This window comes from Poecilia formosa, unplaced genomic scaffold (genome assembly GCF_000485575.1).
Source record: "Poecilia formosa unplaced genomic scaffold, Poecilia_formosa-5.1.2 Scaffold480, whole genome shotgun sequence".
NCBI lineage: Eukaryota > Metazoa > Chordata > Actinopteri > Cyprinodontiformes > Poeciliidae > Poecilia > Poecilia formosa.
The window spans coordinates 233476-259955 of NW_006800419.1; the positions used below are offsets into that span (position 1 = coordinate 233476).

General features: G+C 47.5%; 3 protein-coding genes and 1 long non-coding RNA gene across 7 annotated transcripts in view; 1 reads left to right on the forward strand and 3 right to left on the reverse strand.

Annotated features, from left to right (window-relative positions):
• cfap61 (cilia and flagella associated protein 61) overlaps positions 1-16998 on the reverse strand; it is a 19576-nt gene extending 2578 nt beyond the window's left edge. The window contains exons 1-20 of one of the 2 annotated variants that reach the window (XM_007578451.2): positions 16846-16998; positions 13399-13558; positions 13218-13294; positions 13077-13144; positions 12877-12997; positions 11411-11543; positions 9947-10066; positions 9763-9866; positions 8854-8893; positions 8298-8434; positions 7880-8006; positions 7275-7352; positions 6997-7203; positions 6798-6926; positions 4839-4966; positions 3539-3631; positions 3276-3444; positions 1767-1944; positions 902-1194; positions 161-488 (exon numbers count right to left, since the gene is read on the reverse strand). In XM_007578451.2, coding sequence (XP_007578513.1) covers positions 161-488; positions 902-1194; positions 1767-1944; positions 3276-3444; positions 3539-3631; positions 4839-4966; positions 6798-6926; positions 6997-7203; positions 7275-7352; positions 7880-8006; positions 8298-8434; positions 8854-8893; positions 9763-9866; positions 9947-10066; positions 11411-11543; positions 12877-12997; positions 13077-13144; positions 13218-13294; positions 13399-13558; positions 16846-16979 — 2824 coding nt within the window. In that variant the 5' untranslated portion in view covers positions 16980-16998. Of the gene's footprint in view, positions 1-160; positions 489-901; positions 1195-1766; positions 1945-3275; positions 3445-3538; positions 3632-4838; positions 4967-6797; positions 6927-6996; positions 7204-7274; positions 7353-7879; positions 8007-8297; positions 8435-8853; positions 8894-9762; positions 9867-9946; positions 10067-11410; positions 11544-12072; positions 12157-12876; positions 12998-13076; positions 13145-13217; positions 13295-13398; positions 13559-16845 lie in introns of those variants that run through there. The other variant, XM_016664332.1, reaches the window with a different exon arrangement.
• LOC107833928 (uncharacterized) lies at positions 5887-6550 on the reverse strand. The gene is made up of 2 exons (XR_001659698.1): positions 6451-6550; positions 5887-6420 (listed from the first exon to the last, which is right to left on the reverse strand). It is a non-coding gene; the product is annotated as an uncharacterized LOC107833928 (long non-coding RNA).
• Positions 16999-17298: 300 nt separating the features above from the next.
• Positions 17299-23782, forward strand: crnkl1 (crooked neck pre-mRNA splicing factor 1). 2 transcript variants are annotated; one of them, XM_007578453.2, is made up of 14 exons: positions 17299-17378; positions 18446-18598; positions 18711-18802; positions 18968-19126; positions 20455-20621; positions 20888-21066; positions 21143-21313; positions 21386-21577; positions 21647-21706; positions 21780-21860; positions 21929-22168; positions 22426-22527; positions 22599-22847; positions 23366-23782. In XM_007578453.2, exons 1-14 carry the CDS (start codon positions 17331-17333, stop codon positions 23690-23692), a joined length of 2220 nt encoding a protein of 739 aa, XP_007578515.1. In that variant the 5' UTR covers positions 17299-17330; the 3' UTR covers positions 23693-23782. The 2 variants fall into 2 exon arrangements, with proteins under 2 accessions (XP_007578515.1, XP_016519824.1); XM_016664338.1 differs by lacking the exon at positions 21780-21860.
• Positions 23725-26374, reverse strand: naa20 (N-alpha-acetyltransferase 20, NatB catalytic subunit). 2 transcript variants are annotated; one of them, XM_007578452.2, is made up of 6 exons: positions 26001-26374; positions 25626-25650; positions 24878-24968; positions 24666-24801; positions 24441-24586; positions 23725-23927 (listed from the first exon to the last, which is right to left on the reverse strand). In XM_007578452.2, the coding sequence occupies exons 1-6, from the start codon at positions 26357-26359 to the stop codon at positions 23842-23844; spliced, it is 843 nt and encodes a 280-aa protein (XP_007578514.1). In that variant the 5' UTR covers positions 26360-26374; the 3' UTR covers positions 23725-23841. The 2 variants fall into 2 exon arrangements, with proteins under 2 accessions (XP_007578514.1, XP_016519836.1); XM_016664350.1 differs by lacking the exon at positions 26001-26374 and adding an exon at positions 25777-25994.
• Positions 26375-26480: the final 106 nt, after the last annotated feature.

Sequence of the window (26480 nt, forward strand, 5' to 3'; positions counted from 1 at the left end):
CGTGTTGCTGCGTGGCAGACGGCCGGCGCCGAGTGGCTGTTGTTGGCGGCCTTAGTGGCGCTCTGAGCCGCCAGCGCGGGCGGCTGAGAGGCTGAGAGCTCGTTGTTCCCGCCCGACGCAGAGACCCTGGACACGTTCTGAAAGGACGTGGGAAACGGACCTCGGATCCTGGGCCGACTGTAGAGCGGGATGAGCATCTCGGGCTCGGAGGGCGGGTCGACCGGCGCCTCCCGGTTCGGGTCCAGCTGCTCCAGCAGCACCGCCGCCACGTCGCGGCCCACGTCTCGGGAGCTGAAGTTGGCGTGCGACCATTCGTCTGCGTAGTAGCTGCAGGAGAACCTGGTGAGCGGGCCGGCGCCGTAGATGGAGGCGTCGCTTGTCAGGAAGCGGCTGTTAATCACAAGGCGGCCATCGAAGGGCAGGAAGCAGCCACTGATGCTGTGGAAGCAGTCATAGTCCACTCCCTCACTGGACAGGTTGAGGAACACCTGCAGCAGGACGAGAAGAGCATCTTGAAGAAGAAAATATCTCTAATCCTTTCATTCAGATAATTCTGGATTCTAGTTCATGAAAACACAAAATTCACCTAAAGTTTAAGTCTTACACCAGAAAGATGTAAGATTTAACAGCAGCTAAAGCTGCTAACACCCTGAGCTAACAGCTGCTTTCACCCTGAGCTAAAGCTGCTAACACCCTGAGCTAAAGCTGCTAACACCCTGAGCTAACAGCTGGTAACACCCTGAGCTAACAGCTGCTAACACTCTGAAACTTGAACAGAACCTTCAGAGGGTCCGGCTCAGTGTTTAAGCTAGTTCTGAAAAGCAAGAACCGGTCCAGAACCGGTCCAGTCCTGCTCCAGTAGCGGTCCAGAAGCGGCCCGCGGACCAGAGGAGAAACTCACTCCACACTGCAGCCTGAGCGGCTCAGAGTCGCTGGTGAAGGAGACGCAGGCGATGGGATCGGGATGCTCGCCGTTGTTTATCTGAGCCAGGACGCAATTCTGATGGACCTGGACCTCGGCGCCCGTCATGGCCGCCGCCACGGCTCTGTCCACGGCCCTGTCCGAGAAAGGGGCGGGGCGGATCGCAGGAGGGGGCAGGACCAGGTGGATCCGGGATCCCTGGACACCGAGGGAGAGCAGGGTCTGAACGGTGACGTAGGCGTCCAGGGTGTTTCCGTAGACAACGGCGTTATCTGAGGTCAGAGGTCAAACATCGGGGACAGACAAATCATTTCTTCCTCAGATCAGTAATTATCAGTTATCGCTAATCAATACATCTGAAGGAAGGAAGCAGCACGGAGGACAGGATGTTTCGCCGTTTAGCTGTGCTGCTAACGATCCGGCTGTTAGCTACAGCATCGATGTCATGCACTTTAAAAACGGATTTAATGGTTTAATGCATCTTTGGATTTATTTTTAAGGCCTAAAAAATCTGCAGAATGAACCATTTTTAAATCCAATTAATCATCAGGATAATCAATAACTAACCATTAACTTCAGACGGTCTAGTTAAATCCCAGACGCCACGGTGCTGAACCAGAGCACAGCGTCACCATGGCAACCACAGAGCGTTTTATTGAAACATTTAGAAACATTTGAGCAGGAAGTTTTTCTTTTGGGAACAGAGGCGTTGAAGCTGCTGATGTCATGACTCCGATCAGCCAATCAGAGAGCATCATTCCTGCAGACCGATGAGTCTGGAAGCGGCGCCGCGTTCACACAGCTCAGCGCTTCCCGCTGCTCATGCTGGGAACCAGCAACTCACCCTGCAGGTCCACAAAGTTCTCCTGCAACCAGCGGCGGGCGGCAACGCCGTCATGGAGGTCGCTGATGGTCAGCAGGTTGGCGGGGACGGGCCCCATGTATCTGCGGCAGAACCAATCAGGATCCAGCTGGCTGTTGGTGACCGGCTGGGAAACATCAACTCCGGTGGGGCAGGGAAGCTGCAACGGCAACCGGCTGGTCAGGCAACGAGAAACATGGCAACAAAAACCTCCTGAACCGAATAAAGCTGCTGCTTCAGGACAGACTGGGAGCCTTGAAGCATGTCCAGCATGACCAGGGGGAGAGCTGGAGGACAATAATATTAATATTATTAATATTCATCATCTGGTTCTCCACTAAATACGCTCACAATAAAGTCATTTCTGCCTGAGGGCTTCCAATGGTGGCCTACAGGTGGCGCTATGCTGAAAAAACAGGAAAACTCCAAAACAAATAAAACTGAAAAATTACGGAGCCCTCTAAGGGACATGGGGAAAATGTTTATTTTGCGTTTCCTCGCAGTATGTTTACTACAATATTTGCTGTTGATTGAAAGTCAATTTATTCACTGCATGTTTGTTTGTGTAGGTTGGCATGGAAACGACCCTTTAACCATTCAGAACTGTCAGATGATTTATGATCCCGCGATAATAACGCAGGAATAGTCCAAATAGTTTGGATGTATTTTTTATTCCTTTCCTACTTGTGGAAAGCTTCTGTTTATATCAGAGGTTTGTGGTGCATTTCTATCCTGAAGAAAAAGATATAAAACTTCAGATATTCCACAACGAGATATTAAGAAACATGGAAAAGCCTTATGAAAACCTCATATAATAGCAGAAAGTGTGATGGCCACCGTAAGAGAGGCTTACAGTGTTCAGTCACAGCCCATGAACTGATCAGGACATCACTGCGAGGGAACGTAAAATATAAACATTTCCCCATGTCCCCTACAGGGCTCCGTAAAAAATGATACAGCTGCAAAAAAATTAAAGCAAAAAATGCAGCAAGCAGCAAAACCAACAGAAACTTTGGAACTGGCTCCACTGGACGTCAGTCCTCCAGACCACCAGGGGGAGCCACCTGTTACATCATCTGGGACCAGACTCAGGAAAGACAGGATGTGAGGAAGGAAGAAAAGGTTTCACTATGCTTCATGTCTTTTTCCGGCTCCAGTCTGCCCCTAGCGGTCTAGCAGAGCCACTTTGCAGCTTTTAATACTCGCTGTTGTTTCTCTATTTATGATATTTTTGCTCTTTTGTGTCTATTTCTGCTTGCAGTGTTTTCTGTTGTGTTTGTGCGTTTTCCCAGCGTGTCAGTTTCTAAGCAGCCAATATGCTCAGAGCTGCAAACTGTAACCAACTGACTTCTTCTGTGGTTTAAAGTACCACAGAAGAAGTCGGCGGTTTTGCCTCCTTTAGGTCAGGGTTGATTTTGAGTTCCCATGTTTCCCAGCAGCCCCAGCAGAATGCTGGTTCCTGTGGTTCCTGTGGACCGGCGCCCGGCTCACCCGGTACTGCAGGCCCGTACAGAGGACCAGGAAGTCATAGGCCACCTTCTGCCCATCTGACACCAGGACGTATTTGGATTTCCTGTCGATCCTCACAATCTTCCCCTCCACCACGCGGGTGCAGGACAGCAGGAAGGTCTGGGCCAGGTCTCTGCTGCTGAAGACGTGGCTGCAGGACACGGCAGGAAGTCACTGTGACGTCACTTCCTGCCTCAGAAGGCTGCAGGAATAAAACTGAACTGGAACATCTCTGCATGCAGCACCTGGTGGACAGGAAGCCGACGTCCTCATGGTCGTAGTTTCCAGGGAAACCGTGAGTGGAGATGAGGGTGAGATTGTTGAACCGCAGATGAGAGCTGGAAGAGGACAAGCAGAACAGAACCGGGTGGAAACGGGTCCAAATGAAGCAATGAGACATTCAGAGTCCTCACTCTGAGACCAGAAGCAAAAACAATACAGCAGAAATTCTGACTAATTAATATTTATTAGTGCTGAGACTCCATGTTTAGCATCGACATGCTAACTTTGTTAGCACAAGTCTCTTTCAGCGTCCGATCAGATCAGTTAAGAGCAGAAATGATCCGATAGAAGCAGCTTCCTCACTGCTGGTAGCGGATGTAGCAGCGCATCAGATTTACAGTCGTACCAGAAACACATCAACACAAAGGTTCCGGTGGGAACAAATCTCCGATTAAATATGTTAAAATGTGAATAAGAAAATCTTTGATGGAAAAATGTCTGAATGATTAGCTAACATTTACTGCAGTCCAGACGTTGTTCTGGCTCCAGTGGTTCCTGTCCAACATGAGACGATGCTGAGGATCACCATCAGCTCGGCTGCCTGGTTCTGGTCTGGACTTCCAGAACCAGGATCTGTCCTCTGCAGGTTACACCAAGTCTGATGTCAACCTGTCCTGTAAACCAGGAAGTCGTCTGCCGCCTCCATTAGGGTTGTCATGGAAACGATCCATGACAACCCTGACGGAGGCGGCGCTAGAAGCGGCTCTGGACGGCCCGATGGCTGCCGGTCCGATCGGCGCCACCAGGCTCTGCAGGAGGAGCCGCAGCAGAACCGATTCTGTTTGGTTCCGTCTGCGGGTTCATTCTGAAACAGAACCAGATGGGTTCTGTTATCAGGCGGCCCGCAGCCTGACTGCAGCAGGCCGAGCGGCTCCTTATCTGAGCGACCCGACCCGGTGATGAGGTTTGGGTGGAGCTGATAAGGCCCGGCGGGCCGGCCTGACCCGCATCGGCAGAACTCTAACTGCCTCTTCAGCCTCATTAGAGGCGGCAAACAGCTGCTCCTCATCCTCACCCTGATACCGGACGGCGGTATCATGGTTGCCTAGCAACTATCTGCAGCCGCAGCAACTTGCTGCCCCTGCTGCGGCGCCGCTTCACCTGCTGCAGCATCAACCTGCTCCTAAATCTGTGCTAAAGCTTTAAACGGACCTAAAACATTCGACCCGACCTGACCCGGTCACCAGAAGGAACCGGGTTCTGGTTCTGGTAAGAACAGTCGGGCATTTTCAGGCGTTTTCACCTCAGGAACCTGAAACTCACCTGAAGCTGAGCTCCTCCAGCAGGGACAGGCCGGTGTCTGAAGCCCCCACCACCACGATGCTGGCGTTCACCCTGACCTTCGGCTCCAAGGTCAACTTCCTACTGATCAGGCTGAGCGCGAACGGCGCCTGGAGGGGACAGAGAGGACAGCGTCTGGACCTGGTTCTGGTCCGGCTGGTGGACTGAAGCCTCTGCAGGCTGGGAGATAAAAACTGATTTCTGCTCAACATGAGAGCCGATTGATAACGCTCCATTAGCCATTCTGATCAGAAACACGTTTCTGCTGGTTGGACACAGATTTAGTGTCCTTGTCTGTGGTTGGACTTAGAGGGAGCCGCCGTTCACCCATCACACCTGACAGAATGACGTTAGCAACGCAGAGTCCCCAGGCTGGGTTACAGCAACATGCTAGTTAGCCAATGATCATGCTAACACGCTAACTTCAACCATGCTGACCCCATCATGTATCGGTAGAACCGATCAGAACTTGGTCCAAACATCACCACCTTTAGGTCTCTGTTAAATGAACCAATGATTCTTTTATTTTGAAAGTTTTCCACTGTAGTTTCCTTTCTGGTAGCAGTTTGTAGATTAATAAGCATGTTTTTGATTTGCTGTTATTACTGAGATGAAGACAGATTTTAGAGCAGAGGCAGCAATGGCACTTCCTGATTGGCTGCTGCAGGGCGGCCAATGAAATGCCTGCATGTTTCCATGTGATCTGCAGGAATGAAGGTGAGGAGATGATCGGATGAAAACTGATGTCTCATCTGCATGTGAGGTGGAGCAGCTGCTGCTATTCAGAGGAGAGGGTGGTGTAAATCATCCTGAGGAAGAGGAGGCTGAGACAAAGCTCAGGATGAAGCTCTTATCAGCAGCTCTGCGTCACAGAGACGACCGCTTGGCGTTCTGGGCCTGAGTGACGTGAGCAGGGCCTGCATGGTGACGCCTGAATGTGTGGTAAATATTTAAAGGACGATAAAATAAATCAAAGCTGCAGAGACATCAGCTGGTGAGGAAGATTAGAGGAGACAAAGAGACACGTTTAAATATCAGGAAAAAGGTTTAATCTAGACCATTACAGACCACACAGTTCAGTCTACAGGCAGGAAATGACTCCAGTTCATTGAGCAGGACCTGCTCTGGAACGGCAGGGGACTAAGAAGCTAGCAGCGCTAACCCTGAAACGCTAAAAATAAATGTTAGATGTGCTAACCCTAAGGAACTAAAAATAGTCACTAATTCTGCTAATGCTAATCGCTATTCCATCCATCCATTTTCTGTACAACCTTGTCCCTAGAGGGCTATTCCAACATGCTAATTAGATGAAGATGACACTAAATTCAATCATGAACATGAACAATTCAATGCTGTGAATTTCTGTGTATTTGTTTAGTTCCTACCTGTCGTTTGCTCATTATTCTGTTGTATTATCCTGTAAAATTAATTAAGTTTTATACACTTAACATTTGATGAATGAAATTTCTTGGGAATAGAAAAAGTGAGAATATGAGGAGAGGAAGCATAACTGTTGCATAAACAGTCTTCAACCCCTTCAAAATAAGAGCATGATAATAAATATCTACCTGAAAAATTCTTAATAGCAGATAACCAAAGCCTGAACATTGATCTATATCAAACTGGAATTTTACAAAGCAACATTTAGGATTTATCAGAAAAAATAAATGCTAAGCTAAGTGTGCTAATTGAAACAAGCTACCAGAAGTTGTGCTGAGAAGTCACATGACTGTGTTGCACCAATGTGGAGCCTTTTAGATAAATCTCAGATCCTGAGGATGAAGGTGAAGCTGCAGAAGCTGCTGCAGGTTCTGATGAAGGAACCAGAACCAGAACTCCCGCTCAGCATCACCTGTCACCAGGCAGATTAAGAGCTTTTCATTTCCTGGTTTTTAACCCTAAGCAGTGTGTGGCGCCCCTGGTGGCTGCTGCCCGGCCCACCTGTTCCTCTGTGATCCTGCAGGACGGGGCGTTGATGCCGAGCTCCTGCAGTGGGTACTCCACCTGCTGGCGGGGCCGGACCGGCACCGAGCAGTTCAGGATGAACTCCAGAGGGTGGAAGCAGGAGGTCTGAGGGGAGGGGCAAAGGTCAACCATGTTCAGAGAGGAGGTCAGGCTGGCCCGGTTCTGGTCCGCTCACCTGCTCTCCCAGCAGCGGTGAGTAGGCCCGGTGGTACAGGCAGGACCGTTGGGCCAGCCGCAGCACCTCCTTCAGCCAGTGCCGGGTCACATGGTAGCAGCAGGGCTTCAGCAGGAAGTGCAGCATGTGAGCGTGCTCCTGGTAGCCATGGCGACCAAAGCTGATGAAGCTGTCGATGTCGTAGCGAGCTCGGAGGTACTCCACGTCCTGGAAGACACGGCGTGCGGTGAGAAGGGGGCGACGGCGCGTCCCGCATGCGGCAGAGGGAGCGGGGCTACCTGTTCGTCCCTGATGATCGTCACGCCGACCAGCTGCCGCTCCACCACAACCACGAAGGCCTGCAGAGGAACACCATCCTGACAGGAAGCACACACCTGATCAGGCGCAGTAACACTGTTCCCACCCAATCAGAGCAGGAGGCACTGCAGCTCCGTTTCACCACGCTAAACTGAGACAAAGGGTTCTATCTTTGTTTTAACAAATAAAATATTTAAATTGTTTAACTCTGCAATATTTGGCCTTGCGAGGATTTGCTGATTTTGCATGGATGTCCACAATAGTTCACAAGAAACTGGAGGGACTGAATAATATAATTTGGTAGTAAACAGACAAAAACTGCATTGATTTGATTGACAACATAATGGTTAAGGAGTTAATGCTTAGTCAAGAATCGAGAGGGCCGCATAAAAAGCTGTGGTGGGCCAGATTTGGCCCATGGGCCTTGAGTTTGACACACGTGGATTAGAGTATAAAACCATCTCACTCATACACGCCCCCCGGTGGTCAGGAGGTGCACTGCTGAGCATTGATCCATACTCAGAAAGTGACTTCTTCAGAAAAAAGTCGCTAGATTTGTTGTTTCTATGAGTTTATCCAGACTCACCGGGTCGCTGTGGGTCCGGTAGAAAGAGTCCAGATCCTCCAGAACCGAACAGGTGAGATTCAAACTGTTCAGCAGATCAGAAACAGCTTCTCTGTCTTCAGGCACTGCATGCCTCACATCCACAGTCCTTCAACAGAGACAAAATGGTTTCCACTGGAACACTGCTTATGGACTGCCAGAATCTGCTTCTAACCACCAGAATCTACATCTGGTGGGTAGATTCTGGTTTACCCACCAGATTCTGTACACCAGAATCTGCATCCAACTGCCAGAATGCAATCCCTCAGAATCTGCTTCCAGACCGTTAAAATCTGCTTCTGGACCATCAGAATCTGCTTCCGGACCGTTAAAATCTGCTTCCGGACCATCAGAATCTGCTTCTGGACCATCAGAATCTGCTTCCGGACCCGGCGCCTACCTGAACCTGGACCTATGGGTGATGTAGAGGCTGGTGAGTTGCAGGCTGCTAGGACGGGACCGCACCAGAACAAAGTTCTGTAACCACGGCGACTCTGGACTTGCAGACGGAACGAAGATCAGGCAATATTCCAGGTCCTGCAGGAAGCAGAGAGTCAGCATGGAATAATGATCCAGGTTGTGTGTTGGTCAGCAGGAATCTGCTGTGGAAAAGGGAAACTAAAACATTTAAAACACCCAGAGTGAAACCTCCAGGTAATTGAACCCTGAGAACATGGTTCTGTTGGTTCTAATTGGTCTCCAGTTCTGTGGTCATACTATCTTGAATTTGATGAGTAAACTGCAAATACACAAAATAATACTAAGTATTTCTGTCTAGTAATTCCTAATACTGATGAAAAAGTTGTAGTTCCCCTAGTAGATAATTTCACTTATTAACATGGGAAAGTGTCTGTTATAAGTTAAAAAATCTGGTTCTTTAAATCAATATTTGGTGATTACAGGCTTAAAACAAGATTGTGTCCTTTTCTGAAAAGGGTCCCAGGTTTAATACTTACCAGGAAGTGCAGGAACATGTATGGCAGACCGTCTGTTGATCTGTGGACAGAAGAAGAAGTTAAGTGAGGTTGGAGCCAAGCTGAGCAGAGGAACAACTGGAGGAGCAATCTGCTGCTTCTGGCGCTCCGCGGCTCTCCGCTGGGCTCTGCGGCGCCGGGTCTCTGTGGGAGGTGGCGGGGCCGGCGGCGGGCCCCCTGTGGGGAACAGCTGGGAGGTGAGCCGCGCCGCGGGAGCCAGGTAACACTACCACACTACCAGCAGATGACTGGTGCTGGACGGCTGCCACCGCTGCTGCCAAGCTTCAGCTGCAACACGGAGTGGCTCAGGATGGACAGCAGGAACGATGTCCACTGGGACTGGACAGGACCAGAACCAGAACCAGTTCTGGTTCTGGTTCCACAACACACTCCATTTTTATTATGATGTCACAGAGGAAGTCAGGATGGGGAGATGACAGGAAGCTACCCGGGAAGGGTCAAAGGTCATCCCAAGACCACCTGAAGTCCACCAGACAGAAAACAGGTCAAAGGTCACGACTGAACCAAGCAGCTCAGCACGGTGGTGAAGGAGAGTCAAAGTCCAAATCATGCAGCAGCTCTTCAGAGAGCTGAAGCAATGTTGGACGAAAGTGTTGGACCAGAACTCCTACAGGAGGTTCTGATGGGTCAGGAGGTTCTGATCCGCTGCTCCAGAAGCCAACAGAACCGGGAAAGACAGGAAAGTTAAAGTAGATCCTGACTGTGAACAGACTGGTCAGAACTTCTCCATGAACCAGTCGGAACCAGTCCGACCCAGTGTTCCCAGTTCCTTCCATGGTGTCAGGTAAAGGTCCCAGCCTGAGCAGATGTTTTTCCAGCTGCAGGAAACAGGAAGTGGGCGTGGTTCTGGTTCTCATGGACGGCGTTTACCGGGTCTGGTGGTCCTCGTCTGCTATGAAGTGCTGAATGCAGAAGGAGTTGGACTTCCTGGGAGTCTGGTGGCTCGGTTCTCCTTCCTCCTCCACCTCTTCCTCCTACCATCACAGGGACAGACATGGTTCTGGTTCTGGTCCAGCTGAATGCGGCTGTGTAAAGTGAGTGGGGATTAAAGTACCTTCTCTGGTACTTTGTGTTTGTAGAATCCATCAAACTCCCTGAGGTTAAAATGCTCCAGAAGTTTCTGGTCGTTAGGAGACGAGGTGGCAGCGACGAAGCCAACGACACGTCCTTCATCCTGTGGAAGGAAAACCTCAGGAACCTTCACTTCACTCCGTAGTAAACATCTGAACTGTGGTCAGTTAGGCTGAATCAGCAACACAGGAAAACAGGAAGCAACAACCTGGTCCAAAGAATTTCTTTCCGAGAAGCAAACTGCAAAGGTCGGTGTGTAGGGACAGATTTGACACAGTTGAGGGTGCTATACTATGCATGCTACAACTAATACAATAACAAAGTGGTTGAAGTTAGCACTTTAGCATTGACTTCCACTAAATAACAGGCTTGTGCAGTGCTTTAGATTTAGCTTTAGCTTCCACTAAAGCCATGTTGGTGTAGTGCTTTATCTTTAGCGTTAGCATTAGCTTAGGGGTAGGTTAGTGCCATGTTTATCTCTAGCTTCCACTAAATACCACTAAACGCCATGTTGGTGTAATGCTTTAGCATTAGTGGAACTGCTGGTTATAATAGCTGCCCTTGTTATATAAACATTGATAAATCCTCGCAGGTATTTCTGGAGGTATTCCACACAGGAATCCCCAGACGGTGGTGAAATCCTGGAGGGTCGGACGGGCTGAGGTGAAGCAGATCGTGTGTTGTTGGTCTCAGCAGAGCTAACAGTTTTTATTCATTGCAGTTTCACTTGAACAGAATGAATGGTTGTGTTTGTTTCTGGTTTCAGTTAAACTGTGTTTGTTCTCCTTCCAGTGATGTTCCTCAGTATCCAGAAATGTTACTCAGGAAAGAGCAGCCATAGTTTATAATGATATTCAGCGTTTCAGGGGCACTAGGGCAGTCCTTTAGCGGCCCACTGTTTTTGTGTTAAAAGTTACAACAATTCTAATATGCACGAGCAGGCATCATAATTTGGGAACTTATGCCTCGTTCAGTGCGTCGACTACGACCCTAGCTTAATCTGTCTTTACTGGTAGTGGTGTATAAAAAGCCCAATTTTAAAATAAGCAAACTATGCTTAGCCTGGTGGGAGGGACAAGTAAAGACTGATGGCCCGCCAGGCTTATAATCCTCTGGGGGAAACCCTGATATTACTTCAGCAAAAATAAAAAGTACTGTGCTGTAAAAGTAAATTTTTCCATGAAGTTACTCAAGTAACTGAACTAGTTACTTTAGCTACTTCCTTCCTCTGCAGCTCAGTTAGTATCACAAACAATGAAATATTGTTGCTTTGTTTTAGTCTCATCCTCCATGCTCCTCATGTTTGGAGGTTTGGCCGAGCCTCAGCTCATCTGTACCATATGTTACCATGGCAACCAGATGCAGTGGGGGGTGGTCCAGAACCGGTCCAGAACTGGTCGTGAAGGAACCAACCCAACAGCAGAGGCTGACCAGGACAAGGACAGACCTGGAGGACGGCAGCATGGCTCCTCTGGTGCTGGTACTCGATGACGTCTATCAGAGCGTAGGGCTGCAGAGGGATGGAGCACTCTGTCGTCTGCTTGTTCACGATCATCATGATGTCATCGTAATCTGCAACCCTGGAAGACAAAACGAGCCGAGCTCAGAGCAGCAGAAACAAGGTTCTGGTTCTGGAGAACTCATCGGACTGACTTCCTGTCAGACTGATGAGTTCACCGGAGAAGACCAACAGGTGAAGTCTCCTCAGACTCCATGAGCCTGAGAATCATTAGAGGTCAGCTGCTGCTGAAGCAACTACAAGCTGAAAATCAGAGAGCTAACTAAATGTTAGCAAGCTAAACAGCCTGGTTGACAAACAAAACATTTAGCTTTGAGCAAACAAAACATTTAGCTTGGAGCTATATATTTAGCTTGCCACCAACATTTATTTGCCAAGCTAAATAACCTAAATATATAGTTTATAAATATAAACTGTATAGTTAGGCTATTTAGCTTACCAAGTAAATATTTAACTAAAAGCTAAATAACCGTCAATCCAAATTAATATTTAGTTTGAGCTAAATATTTAAATTCAGACTAAATATTTAATTAACAAGCTAGATATGTAAACTAAATAGTTTGAAACTAAATAACCAAGATAAATGATACCTGTGATAGTTGTTGTTCTCACATATTTTATAGCCCACAACCTCTGACTAAAGCCGGTTAGCGCGTTGCTAACATGTAAACAATGCCGGTTCCGGTTTGCGGCGGAAGTCGAGCCCGTAATTCACACAAAGCCTCATGGGGGATAGGAATAAGCTGGATAGGTTATAAACTAAATAACTTGAAGATAAATATTTAACTTTGAATGTCCAAACTACATACTTAGCTTCCTAACTTAATATTTTGTTGAGACTGTGACATTTCTAAATCAATAAAATGGTGAAAATATGACTTAAAAAAAATAACCACTATTTTATTATTGTTAATTTTTGACTGTGAGACTTAACAAACTGCAGATCATAAAGATCAACCAGGACCCTTCTCATATTACTCAGATATCTGTTTAATTTTAACATCTCTAGAAGTAGAAAGGTCATCCCTCTGTCAGACAGCGCCCCCTGCTGGTCACCCAAACATTTTACTGACAGTTTCCAAACCAGCTTAGAGTTCTGCTATTAGTTCTGGAGCTCTGGTCCATCAGGAAGGATCTGATCCAGCATGTTGGAGAAAACATGCTGTTCACAGAGCGAATAGCAGGAAGGAAAGTTTGGTGGAAGGACAAAGGAGAAAACTACAGCAATACCCAGAACATTGATTACACCAGGACCGGATAGCATGCTAAACCTGTTAAATCCTCTCACTAGCGCCTCCTGCCACCTAGTGGCAGACAGAGAGACCTGCTTCGGGGCTGACATAGGGAGCTGCCGGTTCTGGTTCTGGTGCTGAAGGTCCAGATGGGGAGCTCACCGGGCTCGGCGGACGTGCAGCCGCTTGCAGTGATCCTCCCGTCTGCAGATCCGAGCCGAACACGGCGCCTCGCTGTCGGCTTCCCACTGCAGCAGCTGGAACGTCTCCTCCAGAACCGGTTCTGCTCACAGAACGGGTCGTCAGGGAGGGAGGGCACGAAAGCAGAACTCAAGCCGGGCTGGGTCAGCAGCCGGTCTCACCTAGAGGACACTGGTCCGGGCAGAGCAGCAGGACGTGCTCCAGGTCCGAAGTGATGCTGAAGGCGGTTCTGTAGGAAGACCAGGAAGGTTCTGGTGACCCAGGACTGCTCACAATCTGGTTCTGGTTCTGGTTCTGCCTACCTGAGGATCTTCTCCAGGCTGGATCCAGCCACTCTGGGCTCAGACACGAACAAATGCAGGAACAGAGAGTTCAGCGGCTGCAGAGGAGAAACAGGCAGAACATTATGACCACCTGAACCGATCCTGACCCGGTTCTCACTCATAGTGGTGAGAGGCGCCCTGACTGCACAATATTACCCACAGTGCATCTGGCGGCGGGCCAGTGTGAGCGCAGGAAGGCCTCCCAGGCATCGTGGCTGACCACGGCGGCGGCGGCGGCGGGGGGGAGGTCGCTGAAGGAGGCGTGAGCCACAACGTCGCCCGACTGGCCGCCCACCGTCAGGGAAAGGTTGGCCTTCTCCCTGCAGGGACACAAATCCTTTAATAATAATGATGTTTGATCTTTGTAGCATCTGCAGCCGAAAATTATTTGAACATCAACATGTGAAACGCTCAGGCCTTTCTGCTGCGCTCAACATTAACATACAGCTGATCTGGATATTAATATTGATTAGCTGATTAATAACTGGATAACGTATTTCAGAAAAGATTCATATCCAGAATGTGAAGCTGCACCAGAGCAGTTCTGGTACAACAGATTTACAAAGTTTCATCTTTCATGCTAAATGCTTTTATTTTTTGCAGTTTTGGCTTAATTATGTTGTTAATATTGAAAGAATATGTTGTTCTTTCAGCAAATTACCTTTAGAGTCTGTGAACTCCAGTTAACGACTAAGCAGTCACTACATTAGTTGATGATTATTTAATTGATTAATTAATCACAACTAATCTGATTTATCATTTCAGTCCAACATTAAAGCATTAAAATGTAAACTTATACAAACTCCGCCCACGACCTTGATGGGTGAGTTGGACAGATGAAATTATTTCACGGTGACGCTGAACAAGAACCATGAAATACGGAGCCCTGCATGGGACATGGGAATGTTTTTTCTTTTGCGTTCCCTCTCAATAATATACTGATCAGTTCATGCAGCATCATTTACACTGAAAGCTTTTCTTACGGTGGCTGTTAGGTTCTGTTTTCTTTAGCTTTGGGTTGCTGAGTTATCTCCCCACTAGATGGAGTCCGAGAGGTGGCGGACTGTGGTTTCATTGATGACGTCATCCTCTCGCCGGAGGCTGATCATCTAATTGACGGCAGCATAAGATGGATCCTCCAGCCCCTCAGAGTTTTGGTCCGAGTTTTCCTCTTTCTTGAGATCTGCCTGTTGTTGTGCTGTGCTTCATTGTGGGTTTTTGTTCTCCTCAGGATCTTCCACATCTGGTTGCCTGACCACTGGCTTTTCCCACGACGTCATGGGATCTTGCCCCATAGATGCCTGAAAGCCAAACCTCACCTGTTACTGTAAGATTCTGCCAGCCATTCAGAAGTCTCCGACCGGCCGTTCCACCTGAACTCAGCCGCTTTCAAGGACAAGCCTCCCTGTCCGCCCTCCAACGCCACTCTCCGAACCACTGAGCTCCACGGAGAAGCAAATCTAAAGAACTCCAGGACCAACCAACCCCCTCCAAGCCGTTCGGACGCACAGAGCCAGTAAGTTTACCCAATTCTCATTCGCAACCTCCCGTTTCCCAGTCACCTGAACTCACCACGCTCCTCATCTTCTCAGTGCACCGAGAGCAGCCGAGCAGTTTTCTGGACCAGCTTTGCTTTAATTGTTGCTTGCTGTAAAACTTTTCATTTTTACATCCGTCTCTTATGGTCATTTATGTGGATGAAATCCGTTCAACCCATCATGACGGTGGCCGCCGTACTTTCTGCTTTAATGTAAAGTTTTTCGAGTTAATATCTCGTTGTGAAATATCTGACGTTTTATATCTTTTTCTTTAGTATAGAAAGGCACCACAGACCTATGATATAAACAGAAACTTTCCGTAAGAAGGAAAGAAATAAAAATTCATCCAAACTATTTGGAATATTTGAGTTATTATCGCGGGGTAATAAATCATCTGATTGTGTCTCTATGTTCGTCTGAATGGTTTAAAGTGCTGCTTTCAGTGCCGTTCCATCTGAGCCTTAACAGACATAAACATGCAGTAAATAAATCGATTTTTAATCGGTTTTCTGCACCAAAGAGTTGATAATTAACACGTTTTATTATTATAAAACACAGCAAAGTAATGGTGGTAGAGGGCCGCACTGGGTTAACTCGGGGAATCTCATCTGTCCGTGTATCAATCAACTCCAAACTTCTTTGTTCTGTCACAATTATCGATTTATTCCATTTTTATTATCATGCTCCAAACTTTGCAGGACTGACCATCCAGCTCACCCGCTTCCTCACACACACACACACACACACACACACACACACACACACACACAGCCAGCAGCGTCACCTTCCCATTCATACCTGGTGACGTCACGCCCACATGGACACGCCCACCACCAGGTGTCAAAGCTGCTGCTCCTGTCATATCAATAATTACTTATTTCATTCATATTGCTCTTATAGAGCCTCAGTGAAAACGTGTTTATTATTATTAACGCTTTGGTGCAAAAAAACTGGTTGAAAATCGATTTATTTACTGCATGTTTAAGGTTAAGATGGAAAGCAGCCCTTTAAACCATTCAGACACGAACACAACAGACACAATCAGATGATTTATTACCCCGCGAAATATTCCAAATAGTTTGGATGTATTTTTATTTCTTTCCTACCTACGGAAAGTTTCTGTTTCTGTGGTGCCTTTCTATACTAAAGAAAAAGATATAAAACGTCTGATATTTCACAACGAGATATTAACATTTATGGAAAAACCTTATAACCTTGTATTAAAGCAGAAAGTACGGCGGCCCGTAAGAAAGACTTACAGGATTCAGTTATGCCGCACAGCCAGCATGCCTAGGTGGGACCCGTGTGGGGGAAAGGAGGGCTGATATATGGGCCCCACATGGGTTTGCCCATGTAGGGCCACAGCCCACATGGGCCCTCCATGGGCAAACCCATGTGGGCCATCACCATGTAGGGCCCATGTGGGCTCTGGCCCCACATGGGCAAACCCATGTGGGGCCCATATATCAGCCCTCCTTTTCCCCACATGGGGCCCACCTAGGCATGCTGGCAGTATTATTGCGTGGGAACGCAAAGGTTTTGCGAGGGGACGCAAAAGAAAAGAAAATTCGCCGTGTCCCCTGGAAGGCTCCATAATGAAATAATTAAATATACATTTCATTACATTTCTGCCACGGTTATAAGTTTGCATTTAATGACTTACTGATATTTTATTAAACATGTATTTATTTTATGCTACATTTAATTCATCATTTAATTATGTATTCAGTTATTTTGTCTCTTTTAAACCTCCGTAGTTTTCTGGTGGGTGGATGATTTTTCTGTGTGAGTGTGAGATCTGTTTCAGAGAGGATCTTTGTTGAGCGCTTCTCTAATCTCAATGTAGTGATGCTCTTTAGTGCCATCTTTAGTTGCTCTATCCACCTATTCAAGCAGTAAATGGCTAATTTGGCTGTGAAACCTTTGATTTTAGGAGGAAATGAGTCATTTGCATCATGCAAATAACAATAAATGAAAAGAAAAGTAGTTTCATGTGATGACCAGCCCCGCTGCCGCTGATATAAATTACTTTCAGAAATAATACTGGAAGGATGGTGATTTGTTCTCACAGCAGATCATTGACATTGATCCTCCCGAAGACAGCCTGATCAGATGACCCAATCAGCTTCTGGATCCACCGAGCGTCCGCTGAACGGCTCCTTCTGACGGTCAGATTTTCCTCCGTGCTCCAGGTCGACCTCATGCTCTCCTGGGATTATTATTGGATGGAAACTCAGTGGCTTCTTCCTACCAAACCTCGGTTGGTCTTTTTTGATTCAAACTTTTTGACTTTAACTCGATAAACAGCTCTTTTCTGTCTCCTTATGAAGTTCAGTTGATTCCGTTTCTATAGCAACAGCACGCCGCCTGCAACGAACACTCTCGCGGCACTTTGGAGCCGCGCGGCATTATGGGTGCTGTCATGGCGGCTACCTGCTGGTGTTAGAAAAACGTTTCAGAGTGTGTCTTCTGGAAGCTGCTGCAGGTGGTTTTGGGTGGTGTTATTTTCTTTAATAGTTTGCCAGCTACGGTACCGGTTGGAGTCACCGGCAACATGGCGTCTACAGCGGCGGGAAAGCAGCGCATCCCGAAGGTGGCGAAGGTAAGAAACCCCGAGCAAGATTAGCACCTCGCGGCTAATGCTAACAGTCGCTAAAGAAGGGGGCAGATTTAATAATAGGTAGATTTTATAACTATACACTATGATTTATTTTACTCATTTATATACAATTTAAACTTTGTGGAATTATTTAGGCTCAAATAATATTGTTTTCTACTTACTTCTATTAGTTTGTTTCAACAATCCTAACGTTAGCTTCCGTCTGGACTAAAGAGTTTTTCGACTGTTTTTTTGTTTGTTTTTGACGTGGTTTATATTAGATAAATATCTAAAGTACTAAAGTCTATCAAACATACATCAGGTCATTCTACACTTTCATCAGATTCCTTAAAACTCAAAAGACCAGTTTTAACTCGCCTTTATTTTGAAAATGTTTACAATTTTAGTTATCGGGACAAATCTGAACTTTATTGTTCCGGGATGCTTCTTGTTTCCAACAGGTTGAAATGAGCAAAGAGACTCAATTCATCTATGTCTGTTTAGATATTTTATAGAATACTTAGTTGCAAAGAAATTAAATTCTGCATTTTTTGGCATCGGGACCACCTTCGATGGGGGAAAGCACCAAAACATCAGTAATTTGACCAGAAAAAAATGTAGTTATTCTGCAAAGTTATGAATGTTCTGTGGGTTTTTTAAACTTCATTATCATCATTAGATGTAGGTATGCTTAAAAAAAGACAGTTCAAACGGTGAGCTTGGTTATTCTTTATGCTTCGTTAAGTCAGTTTTTGTTCACTTTAGTTGAGAAGACATGGAAAAGGTTTTTCTTTTTTCCCCCAAACATCTTTAAAAGTGGAATAAAACTGAAGTATATGATTTTATATTAATTACAGATGTTTTAAAGAACTTCTATGAACAGTTCAGTCCAGGACCGCTTTGTCTAAAATCTGTTAATTTCAGTATTTTTATTGTCCTTAAATGCTACAGATTGTTTTAAATCGGACTCTGAGAATAAGAGAAGTGCATTTAGACCCACATCCACTACTTTGTGTTTTTCTGAAGTAGAGACAGAGACATTTGGGGCTCAGGTGTTTGTGTTGTTTCAGGTGAAGAATAAAGCTCCTGCAGAGGTTCAGATCACCGCTGAGCAGCTGCTCAGAGAGGCCAAAGAGAGGGAGCTCGAGCTTCTGCCTCCTCCACCCAAACAGAAGATCACTGATAAGGAGGAGCTCAACGACTACAAGCTGAAGAAGAGGAAGGTCAGCTCACTCACCAGACACACTTTTATGCTATGAAACGGTTCAGATTTGCTTCTGCTGAAGGAAACCATGAAAGCTGCAGGTTCTGATTCTGTCAAACTTCCTCTGAAAGGGCTTTGAAGACAACATCAGGAAGAACCGGACCGTCATCAGTAACTGGATTAAATACGCACAATGGGAGGAAAGCCTGAAGGAGATCCAGAGGTATTCACCTGATGGCTGGCTTCATTACTGACCTCTGACCCCTACATTAATTTGCTTCATTCTTTTCACATTAAAGTTTATGAGGAGAAGCTTGACCTCATTTCCTCCAGTCTGAACTGTTGAGTGAGTTTCTAAACGATGCATTCAAGTGCCGTCTGCTTTCAGAGCTCGGTCCATCTACGAGCGAGCGCTGGACGTCGATCACAGAAACATCACTCTGTGGCTGAAGTACGCAGAGATGGAGATGAAGAGCCGCCAGGTGAACCACGCCCGCAACATCTGGGACAGAGCCATCACCATCCTGCCCCGGGTCAACCAGTTCTGGTAGGACCAGGGCTCCCAGTACACGGGCGTCCATATTGGACCAGTGAGCTGTTTGGACCCGTTCTGCTTTCTAAAGCTGCTCCACTTTAATACACTTTATTTTGTATTATTCAGTGCTTTAAATGAATTCAAATGATCAATAGTTCAAATGTCAGCCCGTTTTTAAATGAGCCGATTGATTAAACTGCTGTGCAGGTCAGCCAATCATGTTAGAGTACATGACATGTTTCCATAAATACTGAAAATATTTAATGTGATGAATTCAACTTTAATTGATTTGCACATCTATATAGATGTGTCTTTTATTACAGTTTTAAACTGTATGTGTAAATATCAGGGCTGTTGTAAACGAATATTTTAGTAATCGAGTCATCTATTGATTATTCTTACGATTAATCAGGTAATCGGATAAAAAAGATCAAATAAAACATTGGTAAATCTAACATACCAGTGTTACTGTCGCATATCAATATCAGTCCAATTTTTCACATTTGAGCTTCTCTAAGTTACTTTTTTCTGTAGTTTAGAAAATTAACCTGTAACAATAACAGCTCAGTTTCTAAGTTAACCTGAATAAAAGTTACACAAAAATCTGAACTTCTATTCATTGTAGTGATAAAGAGGCTCAGATAGCCTGTCTGTTGTGAGCAGGTTCTAATAAAAATGTCTTTTCTCCAGCTTTTGGTTCATCTTCAGTCAGTTTAACAGGTGAACTCTGACCTCGGCCAACATTTATAGCTTAGTGTTCATGTTAGCGACGGGATTTCACTCGTCACACAGAAACATCTTCCAGGTATGTAACGTCACCCATCTGGGATGATATGAAATTTATATTCCGGTATTTTCATAAAGCTGCGCGTCAAAGCGAAGCCGCCCGCCGTGTTCGCTCTGAACCAGCAGCTCAGGCGGCCGAACTCCAGCCGTCGCTCCCGTCACTTTAAGGATGTTTATCGGTCCCCGAAAACGATGCAAACCTGGACGTTATCACGAATCAATAAAATCCTCCCAGGCCGAACTTGAAAACGGGACGTTGTGCTGCTAACACTTGGCTTTCGTCAACAACTTGGGTGGAAGTGAGAGCGCCGATAAAGTCCCGGCCGGAACACGGCGGCTAAACAACAAAACATAATATAACGAGGCTTCGAGGCAGATCAATTTTCCTCCAGGAATATTAATAATCAAGGAACTCGAATCACTGGAGGAATCGTTTCAGGGTTAGTAAACATTGTTTTGTTATGTTGATGAGGGTTTTAGACGCTTTAGCTGTCTGCGTTTCTCACGGTAACTTGGCTCCAGAGTCTGACGCTGAGCCTCTGCTGCTCCTGCAGGTACAAATACACCTACATGGAGGAGATGCTGGGCAACGTGGCCGGCTGCAGGCAGGTGTTTGAGCGCTGGATGGAGTGGGAGCCGGAGGAGCAGGCCTGGCACTCCTACATCAACTTTGAGCTGCGCTATAAGGAAGTGGACAAAGCCCGGAGCATCTATGAGCGATATATCCTGATGTTTGGTTTGTTGATGTTTAGGGACAATCTGGAGGCCCGTTTTCAGTTTGTACCCCGGATTGGTGTAGGAGCTGCTCAGAGTTTACGGTCGGAGCGATTTCCAGGATTTTCCATCCTGATGTGGTTGAATATTGATGTACCAATACTGCTGATCGCTAAACATCAGATCCTTTAGGTAAAGCAAATGGAAGTGATTCAGAAACCAATCCTGAGCGCTTCCAGGTCGACAGCCGTGATTTCCTTGACTCCTGTGAACTCGTCATGGTCCACCCCGAGGTGAAGAACTGGATCAAGTACGCTCGCTTCGAGGAGAAGCACGGCTACGTGGCGCACAGCAGGAAGGTGTACGAGCGAGCCGTGGAGTTCTTCGGGGAGGAATACGTGGACGAGAATCTGTTTGTGGCCTTCGCCAGGTTCGAGGAGACCCAGAAGGAGGCGAGTTCTGACAGAGCTGTGACCTTTGACCCGGTGACTGCTCCAGCGTTTCTCTGACTCTGTGTTCGGTCCACAGTTTGAGCGGGTCCGAGTCATCTACAAGTACGCCCTGGACAGGATCCCCAAGCATCAGGCGCAGGAGCTCTTCAAGAACTACACCATGTTTGAGAAGAAGTTCGGAGACCGCAGAGGAATCGAGGACGTCATCGTCAGCAAGAGAAGGTTCCAGTACGAAGAGGAGGTCAAGGTGGGCGAGGAGCCGCTGGAGGTCAGGGCCGACCGGCTGACCCAGACTGACGCACTCTTCGGTTAAACGCAGGCAAACCCACACAACTACGACGCGTGGTTCGACTACCTGCGCCTGGTGGAGAGCGACACGGACGCCGACACGGTGAGAGAGATCTACGAGAGAGCCATCGCCAACGTGCCGCCCATCCAGGAGAAGAGACACTGGAGGCGCTACGTCTACCTGTGGATCAACTACGCCCTGTACGAGGAGCTGGAGACCAGGGTGGGTTCTGCAACAGCTCAGAGCAGCCAGAACCAGCAGAACCGGGCCTAACCTGTTGATGTTTGGCAGGACCCTGAGAGGACGAGGCAGGTCTACCAGGCGTGTCTGGAGCTCATCCCTCACAAGAAGGTAACTGAACACCTGGAGCCGTCTCTCTGCTGCCTCTCTGCTTCTGACGGTTCTGGTTCTGGTTCTGTTTCAGTTCACATTCGCAAAGATCTGGCTGCTCTTTGCCCAGTTTGAGATCCGACAGAAGAACCTGCCAGGAGCCAGAAAGATCATGGTGAGAGCCTGACCTGGTCTGACCTCTGTGGTCGGTGCTGCTGGTTCTGACCCGTTCTGTGCTGCCAGGGCTCGGCCATCGGGAAATGTCCCAAGAACAAGCTGCTGAAGGGCTACATCGAGCTGGAGCTGCAGCTGCGAGAGTTCGACCGCTGCAGGAAGCTGTATGAGAAGTACCTGGAGTTCAGCCCGGAGAACTGCACCACCTGGATCAAGTTCGCCGAGCTGGAGACCATCCTGGGCGACGTGGAGCGAGCCCGCGCCATCTTTGAGCTCGCCATCAGCCAGCCCAGACTGGACATGCCTGAGGTTTGGATCCCAGTTCTGGTTCTGATCAGCCCGGTCCATGTTCTGCTCTCTTATCTGCTGCTTGGAATGCCGGAGACAAATTATTATTTTGTTTCAGTCATGAGGAAGAGAGTCCAGCTCCTCCTGTCTGTAGTTTGGTTCTTTAGATGTGCTAATAAAATCCCAGAGAACAAAGAGAGACTCCTGTGGGTTGGGTGTATTTCTCTTTTTAAATACGTTCATGGGGTTTGTCTCTGCGTGTCCTGCTGTCCTCCCAGGTCCTCTGGAAGTCCTACATCGACTTTGAGATCGAGCAGGAGCAGTTTGAGAACACGAGGAACCTCTACAAGAGGCTGCTGCAGCGCACGCAGCACGTCAAGGTGAGGGCCGCCGCGTCGCTCTGATGAAAGCCACACGAGGCGGAGCAGCGACTGACCGCCTCGCTCCGCAGGTCTGGATCAGTTACACCAAGTTCGAGCTGTCGGTGGACGGACCCGACCGGCTGCAGCGCAGCCGCCAGACCTACGAAGACGCCAACAAGAGCATGAGGAGCTGCGAGGAGAAGGAGGAGCGACTGATGCTGCTCGAGTCCTGGAGGGACTTTGAGAGGGAGTTTGGCTCCGACGGCACCAGGGAGCGGGTCCGGAAGCTGCTGCCGGAGAAGGTGAAGAAGAGGAGGAAGCTGACGGCCGAAGACGGGGTAAGAACGCAGAAACCGGGAATGATGGGAAATGGGCCGCTTGGTTCTGGAGCGCTAGGAGAGTCGGTCTCCAGAGCCGTCCCTCATCACTTTTATCAGTTTAAAGAAAAATTAATTACAGGAACAAAGTCATATAAAAAATAAATTATATTAGCAGAATAAAGTCATAAAATGACAAGAAAAGCCGTTTAACGAGAAGAAAACTTTGGTAGTTTTCCAGATCTGGGAAATATTGAGATGTTAGAAGAACCTGCCATCACAAGATGCTCAAAGCTCAGCCACCTCAGATTGTTACTTTATTCTCCTTTTATTTCATTCTCATATTATTTCGACTTCTTGTGTTTTTATTTTTGTATTATTTTCATTCTGTAATGTCGGCCTTAAAACTTGACCTGTTTACTATGAATGTGAAGATCTCGGATCAGCTGATGGATCCTGGAGCGACGCAGAGGAATCGTGTTTATACTGAGAAGCAGCTTCTTCTTCTTCTGTGGTTATTAATGTTGATCTTTCTGCAGTCGGACGCCGGCTGGGAGGAATACTACGACTACATCTTCCCTGAGGACGCCGCCAACCAGCCCAACCTCAAGCTGCTCGCCATGGCCAAGATGTGGAAGAGGCAGCAGGCCAAGGACGACGAAGAGGAGGAGGAGGAAGAGGAGCATCCTGCAAACCCTTCAGAGGAGGAAGAGCGCTCTGAGGAACCGGCAGCGGCTCCTGACAAACCGCCGGAGGGCGAGGCCCAGATGGAGAAAACGTACGACGACCGAGACGACAGCAGCAGCAGCGAGAGTGAGGAAGAGGATGGAGGGAAGAAGCGGAGCAGTGAGGAAGACAAAGACTAGACGTTTCTGTATCAGACACGACTCAGACTCAGTTTCTGAAACAAATGTTCATTAGAATTTACAGCAAATTAAATGTTGAAACATTTTGTACATCCAGCGGCTCTCTGAGGTCAGCGGAGGTCGGCGGGTCAGGGAGCCGCGGCCCCACGTTATTCGATGTCCTCCGGCCGGACGGGGTGCGGCAGCGGGATGATGGACTTCTTCTCCGTGTCTCTGGACAGAGCCTTCCTCATGTCTGCAGGGAAACCGTGTTCCAGTCAGGACCACAATAAAAACCGTTTTCTACCTAAACGTTTGGAGTGTTTCAGTAGAAGAAGAGACGGCCGGCCGCCTGAAGGTCAGGAAGCTTTTTAACCCAACAGGAGGTCAGGAGAGGTTCACCCCACAAAACTTGCTACATTTGGGGGTTTTTTTTAATCAATGTTGCTTGGCAACCAGGCTTTCTCTCGTCCTGACCACGCCCCTTTCCCTGTTGGCTCCGCCCCTCTGGCTTGGCCCCGCCCATGTTGGAGTATTTCTGAATTTGTCAGGTGGGGCTTGAGGTTCCTTTCTGTGTAAAGAGCGCCCTCATGTGGTCACAGATGGAATTTTTTACCTTACTAGGCGATTATTCTGATTTCAATGCTCAGTCAGAATTAAAACTCTCCGGTTCAGTCGGATCAGCAGATCCAGACTGATTCCAGTTCTAACCATCAGGACGAAGTTGAGCTGTGGCCTAGTCAAAGTAAGGCGCTGCTGGGTGGCGTACCGTATGCGTCCTCGTCCGGCTCCCCGTTGCTGGCAGAGTAATACTCGATGACGGTGCGGTAGACGCTGTAGCCCAAACGCTTGTACATGTTGACGGCCACCTGGTTGGAGACTCTCACAAAGAGATCCACGAAGAACCCGCCCTTCCTGCAGGTCAAAGGTCACACCTTCAGGGGTCTCACACACACCCTGCAGAGCCTCCCTCCGGGGGTCAGAGGTCACTCACCTCTCTGAGATCTCCTCCAGCATCTCCATGAGCTTGGCAGCCAGGCCGAGGCGTCTGAACTCCGGGGCCACCGACAGAGCCGTGACGTGGCCGTGCCACTCCTCCCGCGCCACCGATCCCTCCGCCTTCCCCATGACTGACCAGAGAGAGAGACATGATGCTGCTGCAGCAACGCCGCAGCGTGCTGCAGCAGAGCTCCAGGCTGCACTTACTGTAGCCCATCAGCTCTCCGCCCGGCGCTTCAGCCACGATGAAATACTCGGGCCAGTGAGCCAGGTACTGCAGGTAGAACGGGATCCCATACTGCAGGCCGGCTGAGGAAACGGGCACAGCAACACAAAGGGCTGCACAGCCGGGGAGCGGAGGGGAATAATTCAAGGTTTTTATGGTAAAAAGCTGAAAAGTGTGGAGTGCTTTTGCATTCAGCCCATCTGGGTTTGGCCTCCAGCAGCTCTGAACATCTGAAGGTGAAGCTCATCCACACTCAGGTTTCCTGCAGGATTAGCTCCAGCTTCCAGTCGACTCTGACCTGCTTTCCTGTCCCACAGCATGATGCTGACACCACCATGCGTCACTTAGAGATTGGGTGTTTATAGCGATGAGCAGAGTTTGTCTTATTTTACCACTACAGGAAACGTTTCAACACTAAAGATTTTATCTGTAAAAAGTAATAAAATGATGCATATTTTTTCCTTCCACTAAACTATACACGTCATATTGGTCACATAACACGCTTTTCAGTTAAATGGGGAAAACATAGAAAGGTTTCTGGGTGTGAATACTTTAGCAGACACTGCAGATGTAAAAGGACAATATACAGAAAACAATTATTAATATTTAACATTAATAATTGTGCCTGTAAATCTTAAATTCTAAAATATCAGTTATCTAAACATCTAACATGAAAATAAAATGCATGAAACAAATGAGAAAAATAAACATCTGATAAGAGAAGGATACAGTTTCTGTGAGAGGATCCAGGTTTCTGTTGAAAGATTAAAAACATTTAATGGTTAAATTTCCTTTTATTGATCACAAATACGGGAGGAAACTGCCAGTAAGTCAACATGAACGAATTCTGAACATATTTGTGCTAAAAATAAGATTTTACGTTAAATTAACGAGTTGAAACATCAGGCTGGAATCAAACATTAACCCAGATGGTTCCGATGGGCCTCAAAGATAATTCGGCATCAGTTTGAAGGAAGCAAATGTTTGAATTGATCAGATAATCTGAGGTAATCCCAGGTATCTGACCGGGTCTGGGTAGAACCCGTCGGCTGGGTTCGGAACAGACGGACGGGTTCTGCCTGAACCGGGCTGCTTCTGACTCACATGTTGTTGAATTTAAACAGATCGTCGCAGGTAAATGGCCGTAATGAAGTCATCTTCCTCCTGCTGCCGCTGCCGTCCACTGAAGAAGAGGAGGAGCTCGAACACCAGTCACTACCACCGGTAGCTCCCCCTGCTGGAACCAGTGAGCACTGCAGCCTCTCCAGGGCCATGTCTGCCCCCTGCTGGGCCAGAGCGGAATGACTCCTCATAGAGAAATCACACGTCGGCCTGGGAGTCATTGTGATCACTGCTGGTAATAAATTTACTGCAAATGATGACATATGGCTAAAGGTTACCAAACCACCAGACCCACAGGAGCAGTCTGAAATAAGAGGCTTTAGTTGTTCTGGTTTCCACATATGTTAGGGATTTTTTGTGTTATTTTTATTATTACTTTAGATCAGTGGTTCTTAACCTGGGTTCGATCGAACCCCAGAGGTTCGGTGAGTCGGTCTCAGGGGTAAAGACACACTGTGTAAA